The sequence below is a fragment of the Podarcis erhardii genome (genome assembly GCF_964252035.2).
Source record: "Podarcis erhardii genome assembly, chromosome: 8".
NCBI lineage: Eukaryota > Metazoa > Chordata > Lepidosauria > Squamata > Lacertidae > Podarcis > Podarcis erhardii.
This window is the reverse complement of record NC_138499.1, coordinates 16533119-16559919: the sequence shown is the minus strand read 5'-3', so window position 1 is coordinate 16559919 and position 26801 is coordinate 16533119. Positions and strand designations below refer to the sequence as shown.

Here is a 26801-nt window from a genome sequence, read left to right as displayed (position 1 = left end):
GTTTGAACACTAAAAGTTTACTGAATATCAATTTAAGGCTTTAAATGTTAAAATCATCTCAGAAATGAACCAGGAGCCAGTGCCAGTGGTACAGTTGTGGTGTTATGGAAGCTGATTCCCTCACCCCTATCAAAACTCCAGCAGCCAAATTCTAGACCAGCTAGCAAATCCAAGCTACTTTTAAAGTCAGCCCCAAGTAGAGAACATTGCAGTAGTCAAGTCTGGACATGACCAGGGCAGAGATGGTTGCGAACTTGGCAAACTGTAGTGAATTAAAAGGTTGAGCCATACAGTACATTAACTCAAACCCCTTAGCATCCTTTAATATTACTTTCAACTGCTAAGACTTGGTTCTACAGGAAGAATGAAAATGCAATGAACAGAAAGGGATGGATTATTAACCTCAACTTTATTGCTTAGTCAATTCTTCAACCCGTATAGCAACATGGGGTAGTTTTCGATCACTACAAACATCTTCCTAGAGAGGAAAATTGCATTGGCAGAATTTAATTTACCTCCAGCGAAACTTCAGATACCCGATGAATTTGATCCAATCTAAGATCAACAGCTATAGATGCTTTGCGTACTCAAACTCATAGAGAAACACTGTTGGGTTTCACTAAATACAAAATAAAGCACCGCTTTAGCAACTAACTATTTCATGGCAGAAAATACAAAGGTAAGGGTGCTGTCGCTTTGCTATTGGGGTTTAGGAGTGTTTGACCAGTAAACTCAGCCTCCAGCTAGGAATTGCTCCCTCTGAGCACTGCCCTGCTCAAATCGTAAGCAGACTGATTTGAGCCCTCCTCAGCTTCCAAGTTTGCTCTGTGGGTCCTGCTCCCAGCAGCATTCAGGAAAGGAAGAAGGAAGAGACTGCTGGCAGGAGCATTTTGGACTAGGATCTTGGAGACCAGGGTTCATAGAATTGTAGAGTTGCAATCCAGGAGTCTTTCACCCAACCTTGGGCTTGGACCAACAACCCTGAGACCAAGACCCATGCTCTACCAACTGAGCGATAGGGTTGTTGTCAAGATAACAAAAGGAAGGTAGAAATCGCGTATGACACTTTGAGCTCCTTGGAGGAAACATGGGATACAAATGGAATGAATGAGTGAGCATTCCATGCCTTGCTCTGCTTCTACCATCTCTGAACCTGCATTTCTTCTGTATCCCACCCAGTCTATTAGCCTGTTCCCTACTTAGTGCTTGAATTAGGAGGCTGGAGGCAGGGGGGAAGAGGGTCCCTAAATTAAAGGGTTGTCACCCCTTAATGAAAGCTCCCATCCTATCAAATCATAGCCTCCATGGCAGGGGTCAGCAAACTTACTGCGCCTCGGGCCGGTGTCTCCAGCGCCGATTGCGTGGTGGGCCAGAGGAGCGTGTGCCCATACGTGTGCGCACATGGTCTTTCTGGCACATTTCTGGGTCAGAGGAGCACCGGAAATAGCTTGTGCACATGTGCACGGGCAGCCTCCGACCCAGATGTGCACCGGAAATAACGCTTGCACATGCGCACAAGCTATTTCCGGTTCTCCTCTGACCCGGAAGTGGGCAGCCTAGCAGCGCAGTGCCGGTAAGAGTGGGTGGCGGCAGCAGAGGTCGTCGAGATAAACGAGTCCCTCGGGCCTTATCCGGCCTGCGGGCCTTGTTTGGAGACCCCTGCTCTATGGTGTTCTAAACACAGTAGCTGAGATGGCTGGGCATTCCCAGTAATCTGAGCATCGCTTGCCCATAGAGTGGTCCGCTTACACTGTTCCCACCCTGGCTTTCCCCTATAGAACCTGCCTGCAGGTGGAATGACTGTGGGATGGTGCCCTTCTACATTTCTCCCCCCTCTTTTATTCTGCATGTCATTTTATTGTCCAGTTTCCCTTGGCCTAAGTCCCTGATTCCTGATGTCCATTTGACTTTAGAGACGGCTGCTGCTGTCTCGCCAGTGTCTCAGCCTGACTGAGCTGGTGCGCCACTAAACAACAACCATGCTGGGATCTGCCCACGCCGACATTGCTGGATCAGCCTTCCTGTTGCCCTGAGCCCTGGAGCAGATACAAGAAATCGCTGTGTTTATCCAGCCCTGGCAGCCTTGCCACCCACACCCTGGTACCTCTAGCAACTGTTAGGGAATTAATTGCATTTTACTGTCCTGTTTAAAGAACGATGCTATCAGCATCATCTCGTTCCTCTCCCATGCAAGAGGCCTTAACTATAGGTTTGAACAGATAAGCCAGCTCAGATTGGAAAGTTCTGCATAACCCTTCTGAGAAATTTCCAAGGTATAAAATGCTATTTGTGCACTAGAGAGCTTTTCTTTCTTTCTTTCTGTTAAAGAAAAGGAAAAGAAAAAAAAAGGGCAATTTAACTGTAGTTTACTGCATTTTGCTTTTTGCTAGATGGGTGATTGTACTGTTCCAGCACACTGCCTAACAATTTCTGCAAGTCAGCAGTAGAAAAGCGAGCAGTAATAAGTAATAGAAGTTGCTTAGCAGAGACATTACATAATGCATACGCAAATATTTTTCTCCAGAGAGAGGCAGTTTTGTCCTAGATGGGATATATGGAGCTTACGTAGGTGCTATAAGGAGCACATAGAACCACTGAATTGTAGAGTCAGAAAGGACCCTGAGGGTCATCTAGACCAACCCGCTGAAATGCAGGAATCTCAGCTAAAGCATCCATGACAGATGGCCATCCAACCTCAACTTGAAAGCCATTAACGAAGGAGAGCCCACAAATTCCTGAGGAAGTCCGTTATTGCTTGGGAAACACCTAAGTGTGGGGAAAACAAAAGCACATACACTTCTTTGTGCTTTAAATATTGCATTACACAAATGTTTTCATTGGAATACTTGTAAAATATTATAGGCAATACATATTATAGGCCAATGAAAATATGTATTCTTATACAGCTTCGCTTCTCTGGGAGTATTTCAGGACTTGCTTTTTGTTTTGTTGGATTTCTCTTATCAGGTATAGATTGGTAGTTGTCAGGGGCATATCAGTTATAGTGCCTGAGCAGTTGCTGGTTGCGGATTTTTGGATGTCAGGAGAGGTAAAGCGTGAGCAAGACAGACGGAAACTGAATCCTGTCTCTTCCTTGAAGATTTCATGAGGGGGGAAATAAAACTTCTCCACACCCCACACCCCTGAACTCCCCTACAGCTGTGCTGTTTTCACATCTAAAGATACCCTTTCCAAAAGGTAGAACTTTAAGTCAGAAAAGGTAGGCAGTTGATGGGGGGGGGAGGTGAAGTTGTTTGGGCTGTTCTTGTTTGTTGTTGTTTAGTCGTTTAGTCGTGTCCGACTCTTCGTGACCCCATGGACCAGAGCACGCCAGGCACTTCTGTCTTCCACTGCTTCTCGCAGTTTGGTCAGTTCTTGTTTATTTTATCATTTTTAGTTTTTTAAAAATTATAGAGTTCTTAGCATCCTAAAAATTATTAAGTGATATACAAAAGATAGTTGCTTTTTGGTTCCTGTTTTGCAACGTGTGTATGTTGATGAGGTAACTTTTTAAGGAAATCTCTAAACCTGAGTGCCCAAATGGGGAACTGGTGAGCCTTCACATGTGGTTGGACTCCAGGTCACATCAACCACAGCCAGAATGGGCAAAGGCCTTGCCGTTGTCAGCATCTGTCTGTCTCGAGAGACAATGGAGTGAGCCTCCAGGGGTGAAGGGTGCTTTTCCGAACCCTAACTGGAGATTGAACCTGGGAGCTCCTGCATGCAACTGAGTTAAAGTCCTTCTAAATAATAATAATAATAATAATAATAATAATAATAATAATAATAATTTATTATTCATACCCTGCCCTTCTGGCTGGGTCTCCGCAGCCACTCTGGGCAGCTCCCAACAGAATATTAAAAACACAATAAAACATCAAACATTAAAAACTTCCCTAAACCGGGCTGCCTTCAGGTGTCTTCTAAAAGTCAGATACAGTGGTACCTTGGGTGAAGAACTTAATTCGTTCTGGAGGTCCGTTCTTAACCTGAAACTGTTCTTAACCTGAGGTACCACTTTAGCTAATGGGGCCTCCTGCTGCCGCCGCGCCGCTGCCGCACAATTTCTGTTCTCACCCTGAAGCAAAGTTCGTAACCCGAGGTACTATTTCTGGGTTAGCGGAGTCTGTAACCTGAAGCATCTGTAACCTGAAGCGTCTGTAACCTGAGGTACCACTGTAGTTGTTTATTTCCTTGACATCTGGCGGGAGGGCGTTCCACAAGGCGGGCGCCACTAGCGAGATGGCCCTCTGCCTGGTTCCCCGTAACCTCGCTTCTCACAGTGAGGGAACCGCCAGAAGACCCTCGGAGCTGGACCTCCAATATAGGAACATAGGAAGCTGTCTTCTATTGGTTTACAAAGCAACTGGAGGAGGAATAGTGGACAGAGGGTGAAGGAAGAGCTGTGAGTGGAGAGGGCCCCTCTTCCCATCCTCTGGACCCCCTGGGAAACTCAGCAAACCTGTTGCACCCAAAACTGGGTATGCAGAGTGCAACTGAGCAGGACACAGCTATGGGCAGGACCTACTGCCTTCAGCCTGACCATAAAATTCAAGTCTGGAGTAAAAGACTAGGGCAGGGTTTCCCAAACTTGGGTCTCCAGTTGTTTTTAAACTACAGTTCCCATCATTCCTGACCACTGGTCCTGCTAGCTAGGGATGATGGGAGTTGGAGTCCAACAACAGCTGGAGACCCAAGTTTGAGGAACCCTGGACGAGGGTGATGACTGCCTTTTCCAGGAACTCTTCTCCTTGTGAGACTTTTGTGGGTGAGCTGAGAGTTTGTTTGGATGCTGGGGGAGAGCCCAGAGGCTGAGAGGAAGGAAAATGAATTGCTATTGATTTATATATATTAGTAACTTTGTATGAATGTAGGGTTTTTATATGCAACTGTGTGCACTGCTTAGATATATTTTTAATATATTACGTGGTATAGAAATTAAATAATCAAAAATCAATGCTTAGCTCTTCTGCCCCAGCAGAACTTAAAAACTGGGAAGTGTGCTCATCCTATATGTTTATATGTTCTTGTTAAAACTCCGAGAAATCACACCTTTCGTCAAGCAGCTTTTAGCCCTCCTGACGGCAGGAAAGCTTGAAAAGAGTTATGGCAAAATATTCCAGTGTGTTGCACTCCATGCTGAATATATTGCCCTTGATGTGTTCTTTTCTTTTCCAAATGAGCGGCTGCATTTGCAGAGCCTGCCTTTCAGCTAGCAAGGCAAAGGATTCATTTAACTGCATGGTGGGGTTTCTGCTTTCGCAAGATCATAGCGAATTCCCCATCTGCAATACTTCCTCTCTTGTTACATTTTCAACGAGCTGTTTATAAGCTACAACTTTCCCACAACAAAGAGGGGATAATTGATGATTAACCGAGAAAACAGCCTGCCTTCTCCAACTGGAATCTGTTTTCCTTTTTCCTTTTTTTTGCGCACAATAAAAATGGCCAATTTTTAAATCAGCCAGAGAATTGGGTGAATGCATGTTTTAAATATGCATATATAAATATTAGGGGTGGGGTGGGGCAGCCTGAGTAACAGGGAGGGCAAGTTTAACTTTTTCACTCCCTGCCAGAAACTTTTAGAACCAGAGCAGTGTTTTCTAATCAAATAAATTACAAGTTAAGAATAAATTTGGGGTGTTGGGAGAGGGGTAGAGGCGGGAACTGGAAGTGACCAAAAATCTGAGCACGCACGCTTAACTACAATAGCAAATGTAATAAAACGTGTCTCTTGGTTGGAACACAAAACGTTGTTTTTATAGTTGTGCTGTTAAAAAAAAGCATCTGCTGTATCAAATTATAGCTCTCCTGAATAATTTCAATCCATTCTCACAGGCAGGATCCCATTACAGTCACACAAAAATTGAAAACGGTGTAGTAATTTGTGCGCAAGCTCCCCCTTGAGGAATGGAAAGTTACTGCAGGTCTTCAAAAGCATCCTTCTGGGAAGCCCATTGCGACTGAGGCGCAGGGGAAACAAACCTGTAATCAATAGGTAGGCAAAATAAGGCCCAAGGGCTGGATCCGGCCCAATCGCCTTCTAAGTCCGGCACACGGATGGTCCAGGAATCAGCATGTTTTTACATGAGTAGAATGTGTGTTTTTAATTAAAACGCTTCTCTGGGTTATTTGTGAGGCATAGGAACTCATTCATTATTATTTTTTCAAAATATAGTCCGGCCCCCCACAAGGTCTGAGGGACAGTGGATCGGCCCCCTGCTGAAAAAGTCTACTGACCCCTGCTTTTATTCCTTCTCTCCTACTTAGTCCATATATAAAATTGGTGCACCGACTTCACTGAGAAAGTGGCCATTGAGAAGTTTTGAAGCAAATGTGGAAGAAGTGGCTCGGGTTCCAAGATGTGTATTCGCAGTCATTTTAAGACAAATCTTCATCGTTTGCCCTTCCCAGAATGTTGCTATAGAGTTCTCTGCAGCGTAGACATTTCGAACATTCATTTAAATAAGCATTTCCAGAGGGTTTCTCTTAATGCGCAGATTACCATGGAATTCGTAGAAGACCGTAATGAAGGAGTGGAGAAACATGTGGCCCTCTAGGTGTTGTTGTTGTTGTTGTTGTTTAGTCGTTTAGTCGTGTCCAACTCTTCGTGACCCCCTGGACCAGAGCACGCCAGGCACTCCTGTCTTCCTCTGCCTCCCACAGTTTGATCAAACTCATGCTGGTAGCTTCAAGAACACTGTCCAAGCTTCTCGTCCTCTGTCGTCCCCTTCTCCTTGTGCCCTCCATCTTTCCCAACATCAGGGTCTTTTCCAAGGAGTCTTCTCTTCTCATGAGGTGGCCAAAGTATTGGAGCCTCAGCTTCAGGATCTGCCCTTCCAGTGAGCACTCAGGGCTGATTTCCTTCCTCTAGGTGTTGCCAGACTCTAACTTCCATCAGCGGCAGCTGGCAGGGTAGTTGGTCAGGGAAGATGTCAGCTTTGTAGTCCAGCAACACCAGGGGAGTGACAAGTATCCCACTCCTGATTTAGGGTCTTCTACGAATTGGGACACAGACACCAAAAAGGACTACCATCTTCCACATGAGCCTGTCCTATTGGTAAGATCATCCCTCACAAGAACATAAGTAGAGCCCTGCTGAATCAGCCCAATCAAAATGTTTATTCGGCTTTACGCCCGTCGTGCAACGCAACACAACAAAACAAATCAAATAAAACAGCGGACTCGTACAAGCCACAAATAGTATAACACAGTTCACAACTCACAAGGACAAATATTAGCCGTTCATAAGAAAAGTTTAAGATTAAGATTAAAATTTAAAAAAAAAAAATTCTTATAGCTATCAATAATCAGCTAACATTCCGTTCCGTCTCTTGTACGAGAGGACGGCTGTTAGGAATTTAGCAACCTGTAGGGTAATATAAGGATCCACATCTTGAAGAACCCAGGCAAGCTGTAGGTCTACTGGTTTGTCAGCCATAGGCTGGATTATAGAGTTTAGTATACTAGCACGGGCTGAACTGTACAAAGGGCAGATAAACATAACATGATGTAGAGATTCCGATGTTTTCATTTCACAAGCACACATTGAAGGGACTTGGCCCTTAGTGAATCTGTGTCTCAGCATGTTTGTTGGAAAGACATTGAACCTAGCTCTAATGAAGGCATATCGGTGAGACGCGGCCATAAGCGATGTTAAGTAGGACGGAGCGTGGTAGATAGGGGTTATGCCGAAATTTAACGGCGAGCAGGCTCCACCACCAGCTACGAAATTTTGGTATAGCTCCGCATCATCCAGACTGAATCAGCCCAATGGCCCATCTAGTCCAGCATCATTTTCTCACAGTGGCTGACCAGATGCCCGCGGGGCAAGAAGGATCCAAACACAAGAGTACTCCACCCTCCTGTGGTTTCCAGGAACTGGTATTCAGAAGCTTTGCTGGCCCCAGCTGTGGAGCAGCCGGATCTCTGATCTCTGATGGTGGAGATACCTGGAGAATGTGGAAAAGGCTTTTCAGCAGTGCTGTGTCCCCCAGAAAGCAGTGCCAGGTGACGAATTTAATTACTTTTAGGCACCAGACAAAGGCCTGCTTATTTATTGGTAAAGTTAAAGGGACCCCAGACCATTAGGTCCAGTCATGGCCGACTCTGGGGTTGCGGCGCTCATCTCGCTTTATTGGCCAAGGGAGCCGGTGTACAGCTTCTGGGTCATGTGGCCAGCATGACTAAGCTGCTTCTGGTGAACCAGAGGAGCACACGGAAACGCTGTTTACCTTCCCTCCGGAGCGGTACCTATTTATCTACTTGCACTTGGACATGCTTTCAAACTGCTAGGTTGGCAGGAGCAGGGACTGAGCAACGGAAACTCACCCCGTCACGGGGATTCGAACCGCTGACCTTCTGATCGGCAAGTCCTAGGCTCTGTGGTTTAACCCACAGCGCCACCTGTGTCCAGCTTATTTATTGAGGCATTTTTAAATGGCTAAGTGACATTTGCTGCTATCTTGCTACTGTTAGCAATTCATTATTATTATTATTTTACCTGTTGCGCTGGTTTTTAATTCACTCGTTAAAAATGCTTTTAAAAATATCACACAAGGGTTTTTGCTTTTGCAAATTAAGACTGTTGCATGGCTTTAAAATTATCAGTCTAAAAATTTGTAAGCTGGTATTGCTACCTCCCTCTACAACAGATGAACCGTAAGAACTCATGACATGGAAACTGCGGATTGGGGTGGGGCGGGGGTGGGATAAGCGCTGTCTGGCATATTTTTCAAAAGGACATGTTAATCCTACACAGATTATCCAGTTACAGATAGGTAGCCGTGTTGGTCTGCCATAGTCAAAACAAAAAAATTCCTTCCAGTAGCACCTTAAAGACCAACTAAGTCAGTTCTTGGTATGAGCTTTCGTGTGCATGCACACTTCTTCAGATACACTGAAACAGAAGTTTCCAGAAAGGTCTGGAAACTTCTGTTTCAGTGTATCTGAAGAAGTGTGCATGCACACGAAAGCTCATACCAAGAACTGACTTAGTTGGTCTTTAAGGTGCTACTGGAAGGAATTTTTTTGTTTTGACAGATTATCCAGTTAGGTTTTGCTCCTGATTTGTAACAATAGAGTGGGCATATAGCCGATTTAACACCAGCTTCCCCATGAGTTTACAAAATTATTCGCTTTGGAGATTTGGGGGGTTTTTTTAAAAAAAAAAAATCCCACAAATTTTGGAGAAGACGTGCCTAAATAACAGGGCTCCTGCTCTCAGGTAGATGGTGAAAGAGTTAGAATTACCTGCCCAGAGAGCAGCTGACATGCATCTGCTTGAGTTGTTAAGAACAGAGAAAAGTGCTGTATTCTAGGTCAGGCAATTTGTTCATCTAATGCAGTGTTGTCTACTCTGACTGGCAGAGTCTCAGGCAGAGGTAATTCATTCTTTGGCTACTTGGCCCTGTTAACTGGAAATGAGGGGACTAAGCCTTGGGCCTTTTGCATTCAAGCAGGGCTCTACCACTAAACTGCATTTTCTCCTACTGTTCTGGGTGTGTCCTGTTTGGGAGCAGGCAGCATCCAGAGATGCAGAAGACAGAATACCCTAAAGCGCTACAATTCTGCATGATTAAATGATCCAGCCCTGATGCAAGAGAAATTGATGAACTATGCAGAACTGGCTAAACTGACATACAAACTGTGAGATAAGGACAACTGTGACTTCAAAGAAGAGTGGGAACTTTTTACAAATTACAGTGGTACCTTGGGTTACATACGCTTCAGGTTACATACGCTTCAGGTTACAGACTCTGCTAACCCAGAAATAGTCCCTCGGGTTAAGAACTTTGCTTCAGGATGAGAACAAAAATCTTGCTCCAGCAGCACGGCAGCAGCAGGAGGCCCCATTAGCTAAAGTCATGCTTCAGGTTAAGAACAGTTTCAGGTTAAGAACAGACCTCTGGAACGAATTAAGTACTTAACCTGAGGTACCACTGTATCTAAAAAGACAACAAAATGAACTGGACTCCTTGGCAGGTTTTGAATAAACATACACAAATCTACTGATGGTTAATATGATAGATAGATAATATAAGAATTTATACAATTTTACAGTATGCAGAGAACAGTATGTGTTGAGAAATCAGAAAGAGGAGCTGAGGGAAGTCTTGGTGGGGAGGGTTTGTTGGGGAGGTGGGGGGGAAAGGGGGAAATAATGAAAATAATGTTTTGATATTTTGTTATGGGTTTAAATTGTTAATAAAAAAATAAAAAATAAATAGGAAGGCCACTTTCACTCCCCCCCCCCAAATGACCCAGTCCTATTCAACGAGCAGAAGCAGTTAAGATTTCCCAGTGAAAGCTGGAGAACCATGCAAAAATGCAATGGGTAACCTCACTTGCGGGTGGACACAGCAGGAGTCTATCCTCATTTTATATCTCATGGTACCTCAGCTGCTTCGTTGTGACACATCGTTTAGGAATGTACTCGCCTAGCAATCGCCTCTACCTTGCCAGCCACACCCCCCCCCCCCCGAGAAGTGAGCCTGGTGGAGGATGAATGCTACCCTGCCCCAGAGATCTTAAAAGGGGCAGAAGCTACATAAAGTTGTAGGTTGGCAAGGGACTACGAGGGTCATTAAACCCAATCCCTTGCAAATGCAGGAATCTGGGCTGAATAGTGGAGAGGCTCCTTCAGGTAGGCTTTCACTTGACAAGAATATTAAATTCTTTTTACTTCCTGCAATATCGCTGCGCAATACTTTTGCACAACTTGAAATAACTCAAGAGGGCAAAAAAATAAAATTAGCAAAAAGAGGTTAAGCACAAGTTTCATTTCAGTGTTGCTTTTATATTGGTTTCCCCCTTGAGTACCTGCAAAGTCTGATAGCGGGGTCAGCAAACTTTTTCAGCAGGGGGCCGGTCTACCGTCCCTCAGACCTTGTGGTGGGCCAGATTATATTTTGAAAAAAAATAATGAATGAATTCCTATGCCCCACAAATAACCCAGAGATTAATTTTAAATAAAAGCACACATTCGACTCATGTAAAAACACCAGGCAGGCCCCACAAATAACCCAGAGATGCATTTTAAATAAAAGAGCACATTCTACTCATGTAAAAACACGGTGATTCCCGAACCGTCCACGGGCCGGATTTAGAAGGTGACTGGGCCAGATCTGGCCCCCGGCCCTTAGGTTGCCTACGCACGGTCTGATAGCAACACCAGGGCCACGGGCAGATCTAAATAATCCAAGTGTGGCTTAAACTCAGAGCAGCTAATTTACAGTTCAGAACCGTGATCTGGATTCCCAAGTAATTCTTTTTCTGCCACTGACCCCACACCAATTTGTGCCATGGTGGCAAACAGCAAAGAAAACTTGCTGTGTTTCTGGGGTGGTCAAAAATCAGCACCCAGGGAAATGACTGGCAGAATCCGAGACCAGGGAGAAGAGTCGGTAGAAGAAGATTGGAAGAAATTTAAAGACTATCTACAGAAATATTGTAAAATTAAGGAATGTTAGAAGGATGTTGGAATGAAGTTATGTGGTTTTAGCAGTAATGTTATAAAGGAGTATTTAAAGATGGATTATTAACAGGTGAGAATGTAAAGTTATAATATATTAAGATAAATTATTAAGATAAAAGCAAAAATGGAAAGGATTTGCTGAAATAACTAATTGAACTAGAATACAAAAAAGGGAGGTGTGAGGAGGTCAGGGAAACAAGTAAATGAAAGTCAAGATATGGAAAGGTTGATTTGTTCTTAATTGTTTTTACTTTTTTTGTATTTTGTATTTTTTGTTTCTTTTTCTTTTCTTTTTTTATTCTTGTAACTTTTTTGAAACTTTAATAAATATTATTATTAAAAAAAAAAAAAAACCAGCACCCAGTTGGGGGTGCATATGGAGTCCTCCCTGGTTATTAGATGGATCGTTTGATGAGCAGAGAGGGGGAGATAAGCTGAACTGATCAGCTGGCATGGGGGGGGCTGTGCCCCCCTTGGTGTGCCCTGTGTGTGGAGCATGCAACACACTTCTGGCACGCCCTCAGGCCTGGTGCTGGAGAGGATGGGTGGCTGGGAGGGGAGCAAGACAGAATTTCCCCCTCTGGCTCTAATTTTAATCTGAGCTGAATTTAGATTCTCCATGTCTCCCTCTTCTTTGAAGAGAGAGCAATGAGCTCTCAAAGCTCATATCCTGACCTCCAGACACGTCAGGCTTGGTTGGTAGCATCTGTAGAGAAAGGCAGTGTTCTTCCACTGGGCTCCTCATATGAAGCTATGCTTCTTGTATTCTGAAGTCTTATTGGAGCAGAATCGGTTTGTTTCATTTATGCCCTTTCAGCCTTAAGCCAGGCCCCTAAGGTGGGCATGTGTCAAAAAAGATATAGATTAAAAACCACAATCCTTTATCACAGCAAGGCTCGCTCACTGTATATTTTCTGCGGATTGCTCCTTCGGATAACATAGCTGGCAACGCTGCCGATTCCCTCCTGGCCTCCCCACCGCTCAGCACCGGGCGAAAAAATGAAGCACAAGTTTTATCGGAGGTCGCCCCCTCGCAAAACAAGAGCAATCGAAACAAGCAATACACACTCAAGTGAAATAGGTCTTTATATTTCATACTTTACCAGTTATGTCATGCTGTTTGAATGACTCACTGTAGATTTGATACTGATTAGGGCAGTGTTTCTTCAGCCACTTGCACACATCTTGCTGGGTCCACAGCGCCACCGGCTTGGTCAGTTTCACAATATTAGACTGGAAAGGCAGAACAAGGAAAAAGGCCATTTAGAGCAGACGTCTTGTCCCGCTTGGGACATTTATTCTGTGCCTCGCCTTGTACCAAGACACCAGCACTCCAGAGCAGTCAACCTGGTGCCTTACGATACGATGATATGATACAATATGATAATCTTTATTGTCATTGTCCCATACAGAACAACGAAATTGAAAAAATCTACACCAGACATTCAAAACCAACAAGCCTGCTATCCCAGCTATCCCAGCCTGGTTAGCCCCCTAAAAACTCTGGTACCCCATAATTAAATACAATATACTCCCACAGAGACTACCTTACACTGCGTTTCAAACCAAAATTGCATTTGGATAAAAACTGTTTCTCAGGCGGCTAGTCCTAGTCTTTATAACCCTGTACCTTCTTCCAGAAGGCACAAGCTGAAAGAGATCATTTCTGATGTGCATACTATCCTGCGCTATCTCTGCAGCTTTCTTATGACACCTGGAAGCACAGATTTGATCCAAGGTGGGAAGATGTTTCAAGATATTTTGGACTAAGACTTCCATCCACCCCAGCCAGCATTCCAGAACATCTGGAGGGCACCAGGTTGGCTAAGGTTGCTCCAGACTCTGTGCAGTCGCAGACATTCCTCTTTTCACGGAGCAGTCAACAAAAGAAGGGATCTCGCCCTGGCACTTTTCCATATAGCTGGCAATTAATAAATCAGCTCTTACAAGTACAGGTATCAGAGACATCTCAAGAGTTTAATGGCAGGTGGGAAAAAATTACCAGAGGTCATTTAGGTAACAAACGTCCTCGGTCCAGTATACCTGAAGTATACCAGTATACCAGTCTCCACCCCCATCGTTCTGCCTGGACACTGAGGTCTAGTGCCGAGGGCCTTCTGGCGGTTCCCTCACTGCGAGAAGCCAAGTTACAGGGAACCAGGCAGAGGGCCTTCTCGGTAGTGGCACCCGCCCTGTGGAACACCCTCCCACCAGATGTGAAAGAGAAGAACAACTACCAGACTTTTAGAAGACATTTGAAGGCAGCCCTGTTTAGGGAAGCTTTTACTGTTTAACAGACTACTGTATTTTAATACTTCGTTGGAAGCCGCCCAGAGTGGCTGGGGAGGCCCAGCCAGATGGGCGGGGTATAAATAATAAATTATTATTATAGCAAGCGGGATAATCAATGAACATGCCATCCCATCTCAATTAATGCTCTTTAAGATGAAAAGAAATTGTGATGTATGTCCTCACCCCACTTGTTGGTCCTCCAATGGATCGTGAAAATGCAGCCTATATTATTATAGAATCATATATACATAGTATCATAGAACTGTAGAGATCGAAGGGACCCCAACCATTGAGTCCAACGCTCTGCAATGCAGGAATCTCAACCATGACAGCTTAAAAATCTCCAAGAAAGGAGAGTCTACCATCTCCTGAGGGAGACTGTTCCACAGTAGAACAGCTCTTGTCACTCTGATACCAAGAAAGGTCTGAGAAAGATGTCTTGATATTAGGGCAGCCATTGGTGCTTTGACTTTCCAAATGAGGCAAGAAATAACAACGGATCTGCAGTGTTGGTGTTGACCTTTAAAACCCTAAACGGCCTCGGCCCAGTATACCTGAAGGAGTTTCTCCACCCCCATCATTCAGCCCGGATGCTGAGGTCCAGCGCTGAGGGCCTTCCGGTGGTTCCCTCACTGCAAGAAGTGAAGCTACAGGGAACCAAGCAGAATGCAGAATTCAGACCCAGGACAGCATTCACCAACCTGACACCATCCAGATGTTATTGGACTAGAATTCCTTTCATCACTGACTAGTGACCATGCTGGTTGGGGCTGATGGGAGTTTTGGTGTAACTTCTGGAGGGCACCAGGTTGGATGAACTCCTAAACGGCTTGTCTCCCCCTCAACTGTTTTATTTTGTTCCTCAGAGTACATTACAAAAGCAAGAAAATGAAATTCGCATACACGTAAGATATACAGTGGTACTTTGGGTTACAGACCCTTCAGGTTACAGGCGCTTCAAATTACAGACTCCGCTAACCCAGAAATAGTACCTCGGGTTAAGAACTTTGCTTCAGGATGAGAACAGAAATCGCACGGAGGCAGCAGGAGGCCCCATTAGCTAAAGTGGTACCTCAGGTTAAGAACAGTTTCAGGTTAAGAATGGACCTCCGGAACGAATTAAGTTCTTAACCCGAGGTACCACTGTACAGGCAAGAGGAAGAGAAAGCATAATTACGAAAAAAGCTAACATAATTTTCTCAATTTATGGAAAGTACTTTAGCTGCAACTGATTTTCACTCATTTCCTTTCTCGTTTTGCAGGAAAATTGTCTGGGAGATACGGGTTTGTGTTTACACTTTATAACTTCAACTGAGTGTTGTCAAATCATCATCTTACAATCAGTCTCTTTTGTATGTCTTACTTTGTTTTTCAATATATATTCCATCCTTCAGTATTTCATCTCCTAGTGTGGCTAACCAAATAGCATTAAACAAAAATGACAAAACCGATCAAAACCGATCAAATTAAAACATGTTGAAAACAGCAGCACAAAAGCAATTCACAAGATATTTTGGAAGGCCTGGGAAAGGAGATATTTGCCTGGCATTGAAGAGACGTGAGGTTATGCATCTGGCAAGCTTCCTTGGGGAAAGGTTTCCAAGAAACGAGGCGAAAAAATCAAGAAGGCTGTCTCTCTGGATGCCATCTGACTAACCTCGGAAGACAAGGACTCCCAGAAGGACCTCAAAAGATTATCTCAGTTTCGTTTGTGTGGGAGAAGGCAGCTCTTCACATCCCCAGATCTTCTCCTACTACTTCTAACACTACAACTAAAGGGCTACAGGCAACTCCTGTTTATGCGATTCTATTTGCGCACAACCGCACACGTGTGTGTTGCCGGGTATCCAGAAGTGGTACCCAGGAATGGAAGCCCCTGGTCAACTGAGCCCCACCACCCCTGCAGGAGCTGGAGGGGTGTTGGAGCAGGCCCAGCTGATGTGCATGAGGCAGGAGCTGATAATGCAGGTCAGCTGTGCACAGGTGAGCTGCAAGTGAGCTGCTGGCCAGCTCTGTGGAGGCTCCTTTTATTGACACAATATGCAAACCCAGGCAGATACATTTTGGGCTGTGACCTTTGCACACCTTCCAGACCCGAGATCGTGGGGTGGTACAAAGCTATTTTGGCACCTGTTTCCAGCGCGTCATTTTCCCCTTGCACAATGTATGACAAAAGAGACAAAGGTCTCAGAGACAAAGGTCACAGACAGGACATGGCAGACTATTGAGACTGCAAAAGGTTAGACAGAAGGCAAGATGTTCAGACAGCTGTGGCCTTATCTGTGAGGGGGAGTGTGCCCCGTACCCCAAGGTCACGTGTGCAGGCAGCTGAGGCCGCCTGCGGGCGGGGAGTGTGCTCCGCAGCCAGTGATCATTCCTACACATGGGGAAGGAGCAAAGCTCTGCAAGTCAACCCAGCTCCGCTGTCACTCTGCCTCTCATGAGCTGGAAGGACAGCATAGCTCTGTTGACCAGCCTGGCTGACACACGCGAAGAAGCATAGTGGAATTTCTTTCCTGCGCACATCAGCTGCACAGATTCTGCCGCCCCTCCAGCTCACGTGAGCTTGGTTGAGGAGGACTCTCCAGGGTGCTCCCCATTTTACACAATTTCACATATGCACACAGAAGCCTGGAATGGAACCCCCCACATAAATGGGAGTAGTCATCTGCACTAACCCTGATTCTGCTTCCCATGTCGGACGCAGTATGCTTCTGAAAAACAGTCTCTGGAAAATGCAGGAAGGAGAATGCTGTTCCACTCAGGTCTTGATTTCCAGCTTCCCATAGTAGGCAATTGGCGGGGGGCACTGTGAGAGAAAGATATTCGACTAGATGGGCCTCTGGTCTGATCCAGAAGTGCCATCCTTATATTCTTGGGTCACCGGGTCATATATGGCTTTGCAGGTAATCCTTAGCACTTTGGAAAATTAAGCAGCAGCCAGTGCAGTTGTTTTAAACCTTTTTATTATTATTATTATTTAATGAAAAGTGATTTAAAACAGAAGAGTGGCCAGACAAACAATAAGGGAGCCCTGGCAAAGTACTGACAATGTATTCATGAGCACACTTGCTTGGCAGGCCTAGATTATTGTATTCTGTAGATTAAATGCCAATGAGCGCTCCTGCTGCAAGAATGTAATTATCACCGTTGAGGACAGCATGGGCTCCTCCCATTTGCTGGACCTCCAAAAACCTACAGCAGGGCGATGCATCCAGCAGCTAAAGGAACAATCTTCTCATTTTTAAACTGAGCACAGGAACACGGGCAGGGCACAAACTGGGGGCTCAGCACGCTATTTCAGAAACTGTCTCTTCGCAGAACGGAACCGCATCTTCCTGTGGATCGGCGACAAATAATATATGCTTACTGTCACGTCAAACAGTAGGAAGTGGGCAGTAACAATACATCCCTGAGGTTTGTGAAAAGCAGAGGAATTCAATCAGATAGAAAGCCAAATTTTGGAATTCTATAATCAGTGTCAATCTGATTATTTTTTTGCAGCATGTACAATAGCAGCAAGGCATGAAGATGCCTGCTGGAACAGACCAACAGCGCCAGTGCTGTATCCTGCTTCCCACAGCAGTCAAGATGAGAGCATAAGGGAATTTCTGTTGGACATACAGTACAGTACTGCGTTCCTACACTGGGCTATGGGAAACCCACAAACAGGACAGGATTTCAACAGCAATTTTCCAATGGGAACTAATTTATAACCATTGTAACCTGCAGCCATTGTAACCAGAATTGAATTATGGTGCTGGAGGAGACTCTTGTGAGTCCCATGGACTGCAAGAAGAATAAACCTATCCATTCTGAAGGAAATCAGCCCTGAGTGCTCACTGGAAGGACAGATCCTGAAGCTGAGGCTCCAATACTTTGTCCACCTCATGAGAAGAGAAGACTCACTGGAAAAGACCCTGATGTTGGGAAAGATGGAGGGCACAAGGAGAAGGGGACGACAGAGGACAAGATGGTGGGATAGTGTTCTTGAAGCTACCAGCATGAGTTTGACCAAACTGTGGGAGACAGTGGAAGACAGGAGTGCCTGGCGTGCTCTGGTCCATGGGGTCACGAAGAGTTGGGCACGACTAAACGACTAAACAACAACAACAACAACCAGCAGCCACTGTGAGAGCCTTATTCTCCATGACTTTGTCTAATCTGCTTTCTTGTGGAAGCAATCTTATTTAACAATGTGTTTGTGTGAAAAAATACGCCATTTTCTCTGTCCTGCCTATCCCACGACTCAGGTGGATCTGGGTTCTAGTCTTATGGTGTGGGACTGCAACTCCCCGACATTCTTGACTATTTGCCACACTTCTTCTGAGGGCCACCCCTACTTTTCACAGAGCATTTGCTAGCATAAAGAACATGCCCCTGTACCTGCACAGGACTCAACCTGGGTCCCCTTGCCTTGCTGAAATTAGGCTCAGATTAAAAGCTCAATTGTAGCCAACATTATTTATGCATTTGTTTCTTTGAAAAACACTTGTTAAGTGCAAAAAAATTTCTAATAATCTCTACACGTTATGCACTAAAAGGTAAAAGGTAAAGTACCCCTGGACAGTTAAGTCCAGTCAAAAGCGACTATGGGGTGCGGCACTCATCTCGCTTTTCAGGCTGAGGGAGCCGGCATTTGTCTGCAGTCAGTTTTCCAGGTCATGTGGCCAGCGCGCACAGAAACACCATTTACCTTCCTGCCACAGCGGTACCTATTTATCTACTTGCACTGGTGTGCTTTCGAACTGCTAGGTTGGCAGGAGCTGGGATAGAGCAACGGGAGCTCACTCCGTCGCAGGGATTCGAACTTCCGACCTTCTGATCGGCAAGCCCAAGAAGCTCAATGGTTTAGACTACAGTGCCACCTGCATCCCTGCATGCACTATGTACAGTATTAAAACAATATCCATCAAAACAACAAGCTGTGGCATGTGCTTAGTTGTGGTTAGAGAAGGGAAGGCCTAGAAAAAAATCAGCAAAAATGGGGAAAAAACAGGGTTCCCCCCTTTTTTTTAAATGAAAAAAATGGCTTTGGGTGGAAAAACCAGAAAAAAACCTCTCTCCCTGCCCCCAATCCCCCCCCCCAGGCCTTCTCATCTCTAGTTGTGGTGCACATCTGTGGTGTCCATGACAGTTTTTCCATTTTGCAAATGTGCCCAAGGCCTCTCAAACTCCTGGAGTTGGCACTGCTGTTAGTTTGTGTGGGCTGGCAGCACAAAGGGGTGTTCTCATCTCACAGAGCTTGTGGTTGACCGGTGTTCCAATATAACCACCACCCTAAGAGGGAAATCACCATTGCCGTAAGTCCAGGAGTCCAGTAGCATACGTAAACTGACCTCCCCACCCTGCCATATTAAGACATCAAATGCAAGAGAATCAAGCTCAGGGGCTATTAATGTTTTAAAACACAACCCATTAGCAACCTCTTACAAGAAGAGAGGGCTGAAACGCCGTATCTTAAGCGTAAATATGTTTCTAGTGCTAAATTACTGCCAAAGTGTCAAGACTATGTCTAAGCAGCCACTTATGGGACTGAAGGACTCTTTAAACCCCTGTCTAGGGAAAGGTTTATGCTGCTCAGCGCTCCTCCTCCTCAAGGACTTGTGTCCTCTTCTTCTTCTTCCTCTCTTTTTTAAAAAGAAACATCGATTCACTCCCTCTTAGGGGAATCTTGTCTGCTTAAGTTAAAAATAGCTGCCATTTTAAAAGCACCTGCATGTCTGTTTTTTAAGTAGGCAGGAAACAGAGAAAATGGCCTGTTTAAGATCCCAGGCCTAAAGTGCATTTTACGTTAGATGAAGACAAGGGATTGGCAGCAGGTGCTTAATCCCCATTCCCCCCCCCCCGTCCCCCAACTTAAAAGGAGCACCAGCTCCTGTACAGCCAAACAGGCCATGCAGTAAATAGAGAGCCAAGGTATCAACAGATCCAAGAAGATACCCAACCAGCAGCTGCCTCTGGAGACCCCTTGGTTGTCGCTGTTTCAACTCTGCACTAGGAAAGGTGTCAGTCATGGCGATACTTGTTTATTGATAAACAGAAGTTTTATCAATAAGCACTTAGAGCAAAAATCTCTAAGTGGTTTAAATAAAATCACTATGAATGCGAACAACACTAAATAAAATGTTGCAAAAGCCAAACGAAGTGCAACTGCAGCTCACGAATAAAACTGCAGCTCACGAATAAAATAAAACGGCAGCTCACGAATAAAACTGATCAGTGAACAAAGCAAATAATAATGATGGTGATGATGATGATGATGTCGGAGTCCAGGAAAGCTTGGGAAAACATATAGGTTCTCAAAAAGTAAATGTTGTCTTATTATTATTATTATTAATTATATTATTATTATTACCCCAGCCACTCTGGGTGGCTCCCAAAAGAATATTATTAATAATAAAGTGATAAAATATAAAGCATATCAATATCAGCAGTGTGGTGTAGTGGTTAAGAGCGGTAGACTCGTAATCTGGTGGACCGGGTTCGCTTCCCCGCTCCTCCACATGCAGCTGCTGGGTGACCTTGGGCCAGTCACACTTCTTTGAAGTCTCTCAGCCCCACTCACCTCACAGAGTGTTTGTTGTGGGGGAGGAAGGGAAAGGAGAATGTTAGCCACTTTGAGACTCCTTAAAGGTAGTGATAAAGCGGGATATCAAATCCAAACATTAAAAACTTCCCAAAACAGGGTTGCCTTCAGATGTCTCCTAAAAGTCAGATAGTTGTTTATTTCCTTGACATCGGATGAAAGGGTGTCCCACAGGGTGGGCGCCACCACCGAGAAGGCCCTCTGCCTGGTTCCCTGTAACCTCACTTCTCACAGTGAGGGAACTTCCCGAAGACCCTTGGAGCTGCAGAGGTTAAGAACTTTGCTTCAGGATGAGAACAGAAATCGTGCTCCGGCGGCATGGCAGCAGCGGGAGGCCCCATTAGCTAAAGTGGTGCTTCAGGTTAAGAACAGTTTCAGGTTAAGAACGGACCTCCGGAACGAATTAAGTACTTAACCTGAGGTACCACTGTACCTGTAGTTGGAAGCCTTTCCTTGTTACAAACGAAACTTCAGAAAGGGAAAAACTTGCACGGAAAAATGAAGCACTGGAAAAATTTCCAGGTGTGGACACTACACTTTGCTAGTTAGCTCAGCTGTCTTGACCTGCTATCATTCAGCTCCCTTTGTTCCTAAGCAAGGATCTAATGAACAACAGGCAACAGGAAGCTTGAGCATAAAGGGTGGGTTTGGGAGGGACCCAATAGAACTTGGAATGGTGTGCTTGCATTGAAATCCAGGGGCACCCAGAACATGGCAGGCAGAGGGGTGGGTGGAAAGAAATATCCAACAGGGAAAGAAAACTGGTTTAACCCCCAGTTTATTTCAATAAATAACCATTGTCTTTGTAAGATACAACTCATCAAAATGCACAGTAAAAAATGAATCAGTACAATAGCATGTGCCACTGATTTCTGATAATGCCGCTTGAATGGAGGATGCAGAAACTAGTCTCCTGTACAAAAGTAAAAATTTGCATTATTTGCTCCACCCACTTTGGCCTTTGGCACTGCCCTCCATTGTCACATGGCTCTTCCCAGAAGTAAATGTTGTCCTCAGGCTGAAACATGTCCCCCACTCCTTTAACAGATATTTTATAGTACCTGAAGGCTTCTAAAACTATGTAGACAATCACTGAAAGTGTATGACAAACTTCTTATAAAAGAAAGGATAAGGAAGGGGGAATTTACTTGCAAAGGAACTGCATAAAAGTATTTCTGATTCTGAAAAGCTCCCTCCCACAAAGGATAAATGCCGTCCCATCTATGAGACTCCACACACCCTGCTTTTTGCAGGGGCAAGGTTGCAGGACAGAAGTCACAAAATACCACGTTTATTTGGGGGCTAGCCTACAAAGCGACACACCACATTGAATGCAGATTTACTATTTATGAAAAGCCACTGTAAGCACCAGTCCTTTCGCTTCAGAATTAATATTATTATTTTTAAAGACGGAATCGAAACAACTTCCCAAATCAATTTCTTTTGGTATTCAGTTTGTTTTCAGAACTGCAGCAGCAAGGACTTCCTGTGGACTCTGCTAACGATAAAACTGACCACTCCGAAGGCAAAACAAGAAAAGGGGTGGTTGGGTGGGAATTAAACCAGCAGATTTAATATGTGACATTTAATTTCATGCTCTGTTTGTTCCATTGTGCAAAGCAAAGAGTAGTTCTATCACGGGCTCGAAAATAATAATAATAATAAAAAATCAAAATGATAGGCGGTGCATTATTTGACTGCATACTTCAGGGATGGCGACATTAGCACTCAAGTCCCGCAGAAGCCCTTAATAACCAGGGAAAGTTTAAACAGTGACTTTACAAGGTATCTCGGCTGCTTTACAAGTGCTGCCTACAAAGCTTGCATTTCCAAGGTCAATGTATTCACCGGCACTTCCACATCTTTATTTACTGTCATTTTCCCTCTTTACCCAAGATGTCTGTACTTCAGAATGGCAAAGATTTCTCGAAGCAGAATGCGGGGACGGCAAACACTGGTGTGTTTTACATTCTGCAAGTCTGTTTTCTCAAAGAGGTTTGTCAACAGACAAATCCGAGTAACCAACAAGGCAAATCTGGAGCCGGGGCGTGTGCACAGATTGCAAATCGACAAGAGCGCCAGGCAGCCCATTCTAAAAAGGGAGTTCAGGCAGCCTTAGAGAGAGAAAGTAAAGCGCAGCCTGGCTTTTTCCAGCTTGCAGGTAAGGGCCTAGAAACCCCTCGCGATAAACAAACAAGCAAGCAAAAGGCATCCCTTCGCACTTGCATCTTGCCCTTCATCGAATGCATTGTGACTTGCAGTTTATTTTTACAGATCATAGTTTAGCAATTATTTATTGTAATTGTTAAGAGTGAATTTCTGTTTCATTATTATTTGATGATGTTTCAAAAGTTAATTTTAATGAGCGCTATTACATTCTGCTAGATTGCTGGACGTTATTTGATATAGGCGGTTCCATTTCAAAGTTATGTTTTATTATGGCTTTCCGTTTCGGATCAGATTATTACAAGGTGTGTGTTCTTTGCTGTATATTTTGTTGCTGCAAACCGCCTTCTGCATAGTAATACAGAAAGGTGGTGTACAAATAAAAAGTGAAACGAATGAGATTCCCAATGTTGTCCTCACAACAATTTTGCAAGGTAGGTTATGACTGGCGCGATATCACCACATGGCTCAGCAGGGACTTGCAGGGAATGTAGTCAACAGTTGGTTGTCGTAAATGTGTTTTGCTGAGCACAACATCTCAGTCCCAGAATGCTGGAAGTTATTTAAGACTTGAAGGAACGTCTCCACCCCCATCGTTCTGCCCAGACGCTGAGGTCCAGCTCCGAGGGCCTTCTGGCGGTTCCCTCACTGCGAGAAGCAAAGCTACAGGGAACCAGGCAGAGGGCCTTCTCGGTAGTGGCGGCCGCCCTGTGGAATGCCCTCCCATCAGATGTCAAAGAGATAAACAACTACCTGACATTTAGAAGACATCTGAAGGGAAGTTTTTAATGTGTGACATTTTGATGCATTTTTAATCTTTGTTGGAACCCACCCAGAGTGGCTGGGAAAACCCAGCCAGATGGGCGGGGTACAAATAATAAATTATTATTGATATTGGAATATTGCTAAAATGACATTTAATGAAAATCAGTCAGGAAGGAAGTCACCTAAAATGGAATGAATTTGGATTTTTAACTGTAAGAAATTTTGAGTGTATGTTTGTTTGTTTTTTATATATGTTTGTTATTTGTTTGTTATTTTGTGTTGTGTTGAAAATGGAAAATTAATAAAAACCATTTGAAAAAATAATAAATTATTATTATTATTATTATTATTATTATTATTATTGACAACAAAGAGAGAGAGAGAGAGAGAAAAGCTCCCTATACTTTCAGCATCAAAGTACATGCTTGGCATATAACCTTCTCCTCTTAGGTACAAATTCAGGAAACATATGGCACCTATTCACAGAAAGAAAAGCAGCGCTGTTGGTATCAAACAGGGAAGGGACATAAAGCTCAGGTGATTACATAGATCTGTGTGCATGGTACCACACACCTGGATTCATTCTTACCAATCTTAAGATGCAATCTGTTGCTGCAGACCAGGTGCTAGGAGTCTTTTACCTTAGAGTTTAATTAAATGCTTCTAATGATTGCTAGACCAGCTTTGCCTTGACAATTTATAAAATCCTACGGGAAAGGGGCAAAAGTCTGGGGATTCAGTAAATACTGGGAGGCATCAGGATACGAGGTACACACTTTTGCCAGAGTTCCTGATGCAATCCAAGTGACTTGGAAGTTAAGTGTCAAGGAAAGTATTTTTTAAAAAATCAATTTGCAATATATATTATTGATATATATTTATTTATGCTTTGTGTTGTTTATTCATTTATTTATTTTTTAAAAACCTGTATATCACTTTTCCACGGTGACAGAAAATGCATGACAGGACAACAGTTTAAAAGCAATCAACCTAAAACACAAGAACATAACACGAGGAGCAGAGGAAAAAGAAGCAACTATCTAACTTTTAGAAGACATGTGAAGGCAGCCCTATTTAGGGGAGTTTTTAATGTCTGATGTTCTATTGTGCTTTTAATATTCTGTTGGGAGCCGCCCAGAGTGGCTGGGGAAACCCAGCCAGATAGGCAGGGTATAAATAATATTTTTAAAAATTTATTATTATTATTATTATTATTATTATTATTATTATTATTATTACCAGAAACCTCAGAGAACCAGGCCAAAGACTTCTGCCAGGCCAAAGACTTTCTCAAATCTCTCTCTCTCTCTCTCTCTCTCTCTCTCTCTCTCTCTTTATCTATTTGCAGGATCAAGCCTCCAGATATCGTTGGATTGCATCAGTCCCTGTATCGACAATGGTCATGAATGAAGAAATGTGCAGCCCATTAACATTTGAAGGGCAACAGGTTTCCTGTTATTGCCTTAAAGCTAACAATCGGCACTTTGAACTAAGCCAAGATGAAGTTTGCATATGAGAGGATTCGAATGCTCTCAGGACCATGCATACCAACCCAAATACCACCTCTTAACATGACCACAGCATACTATGATGGAAATTCATAAGGTTTAAGGCAATCTCCCATCTTCTGGGAACCTATCAAAACCCTACGTTTTCCAAGAGGTGACAAGTCTCAGATCCCAGAAGTGTAGGATGGACTCGGAATAAGGGTCCCTTATTTCCTCTATGGCAAAACAACAGTCCAACGGCAGTAGCTATGATTTCTCCCAAATGAATGTGAGAATGAATGGGAAGTGCAGGAAAGCTGTTATAAATAACTCTGTGCTTTGAAAAGAAAAAGAAACCGGGGGGGGGGGGGGGCGGAATTCACCAGGGTAAATCAAACCGAGCTGAATTCTTTTACGTGTGTAAATTATGCAAATGTGCGTGTTTGCTTATTTTGCATAATATATTCTGCCAGAGGCAATGAACTAGTCATGGCACTGAAGCCTCACCCGGGACCATCAAAAAGCCTAAAGTTCTCATCTGGATTTAGAGATTCCACCAGGCACTGTTTTAAAATGTTCTTTACAACAATAAATTGGGGTGGGGAAAAAATTTGGGCTGAGGACTTCATGACATCAGTGGAAGGTGGTTGGAACAGCATTTCAGTAGCAGATGAGACCAGAACCACAAACAAAACCACACATCGTTAACACAGAGACACACACAATGACTATCTCTCACTCACGCACACAACCACACACCTATTTACCATGGAAACAGAGGCACGCATTAAATTCTAAGCAACCCCACACATTCCACTGACTATATTTTCTATAGACTTGTTTTTACACAAAATGTGTAAAGTTATTTGTTTTTTTAAACTCCCCAATGCCCTCTATCAGTCCTGACACTGTGAAAGATAAAAAAAAAATGTCACAGCAGAAGAGAGCAAATAACATTGATATGCAATTTGATGGCACACTCTGGCTTCTGCCTCTAAGAAACCTCAAACTTCAAAATGCAGTTTTTGCAAGGAACACAAGTATGCCTCTCTGCTGAGCCACTGCCCTCCTCTGCTTTCATCTTCTTGCAGAGGAAGGAGATGCCATCACACATTTTGCACAACATCAAAGCCATTGTCCCTCTCAGCTGGGGTGACTGGAAAGCAGTCTTTCCCAGCACACACAAGAGTGCCCCGTATGTCAATACAGTCTATTTTTCCACAGTGAGAGTGCCAGCATTGGCTAGAGTGTCAGACTTGGCAGGAACCCAGATTCAAATCCCAACTCTACCATGAAGTTCACTAGGTGGCACTGGGCCAGCTACCATCTCTCTGCCTAGCCTTCCTCACATAGCTGTTGTGGGGATTGAATGAGAGCAGAGAGAGAGTGGAAGCACAAACCCTACATGCTGCTGTGAGCTCCCTGAAGAGTGGGATCAACAGGTAACAAACTATCAAACACGCTCTCTCAAAATATGCTCCAGTCTGTGACCAAGATCCTAGAGGATGAGCGCAGTGTAAGATACAGGACATCTTCAGGCAAAATGTACATTCCAGAACCTGTAGAGCAGCCTTTCTCAACCTGTGGGTCCCCGGATGTTGTTGGACTACAACTCCCATCACCCCTAGCTAGCAAGGCCAGAGCTCAGGGATGATGGGAGTTGTAGTCCAACAACCATCTGGGGACCCACAGATTGAGAACCGCTGCTGTAGCGCAAGCACTGCTGGACATATGGTAATCAGGACCATGGACAGTTCATTTAGCAGCAAAGTACTCATTCCATCAATGTTTCAGGGCCACCTAGATGTTCACTCAATAACGGGCTTGCAAACCTGGGGCTCTCCAGATGTTTCCTGACCAATGATTAAGGATGATGGAAGTTGGAGTCCAACAACAGCTGCAGAGTCGCAAGTTTGTCATATCTGGGTCAACATATAGCATGAAGCTATCTCGTTTCCCTTAAATCATTACAGATGTGGAAAAGCCCAATTTTTATTGGGAATGCAGCACGTGGGGAGGGGAGGCT

The 26801-nt window shown here is 44.2% G+C and overlaps 1 protein-coding gene across 3 annotated transcripts in view; it reads right to left on the bottom strand.

The window, feature by feature from the left end:
• Nucleotides 1–26801, bottom strand: part of SAMD12 (sterile alpha motif domain containing 12) — a 210556-nt gene that overhangs the window by 141156 nt on the left and 42599 nt on the right. For 2 of the 3 annotated variants that reach the window (XM_081874857.1, XM_081874858.1), the window contains exon 3: nt 12580–12709. In XM_081874857.1, the coding sequence (XP_081730983.1) occupies nt 12580–12709 (130 nt within the window). The remainder of the gene's footprint in view (nt 1–12579; nt 12710–26801) is intronic. The other variant, XM_081874859.1, reaches the window with a different exon arrangement.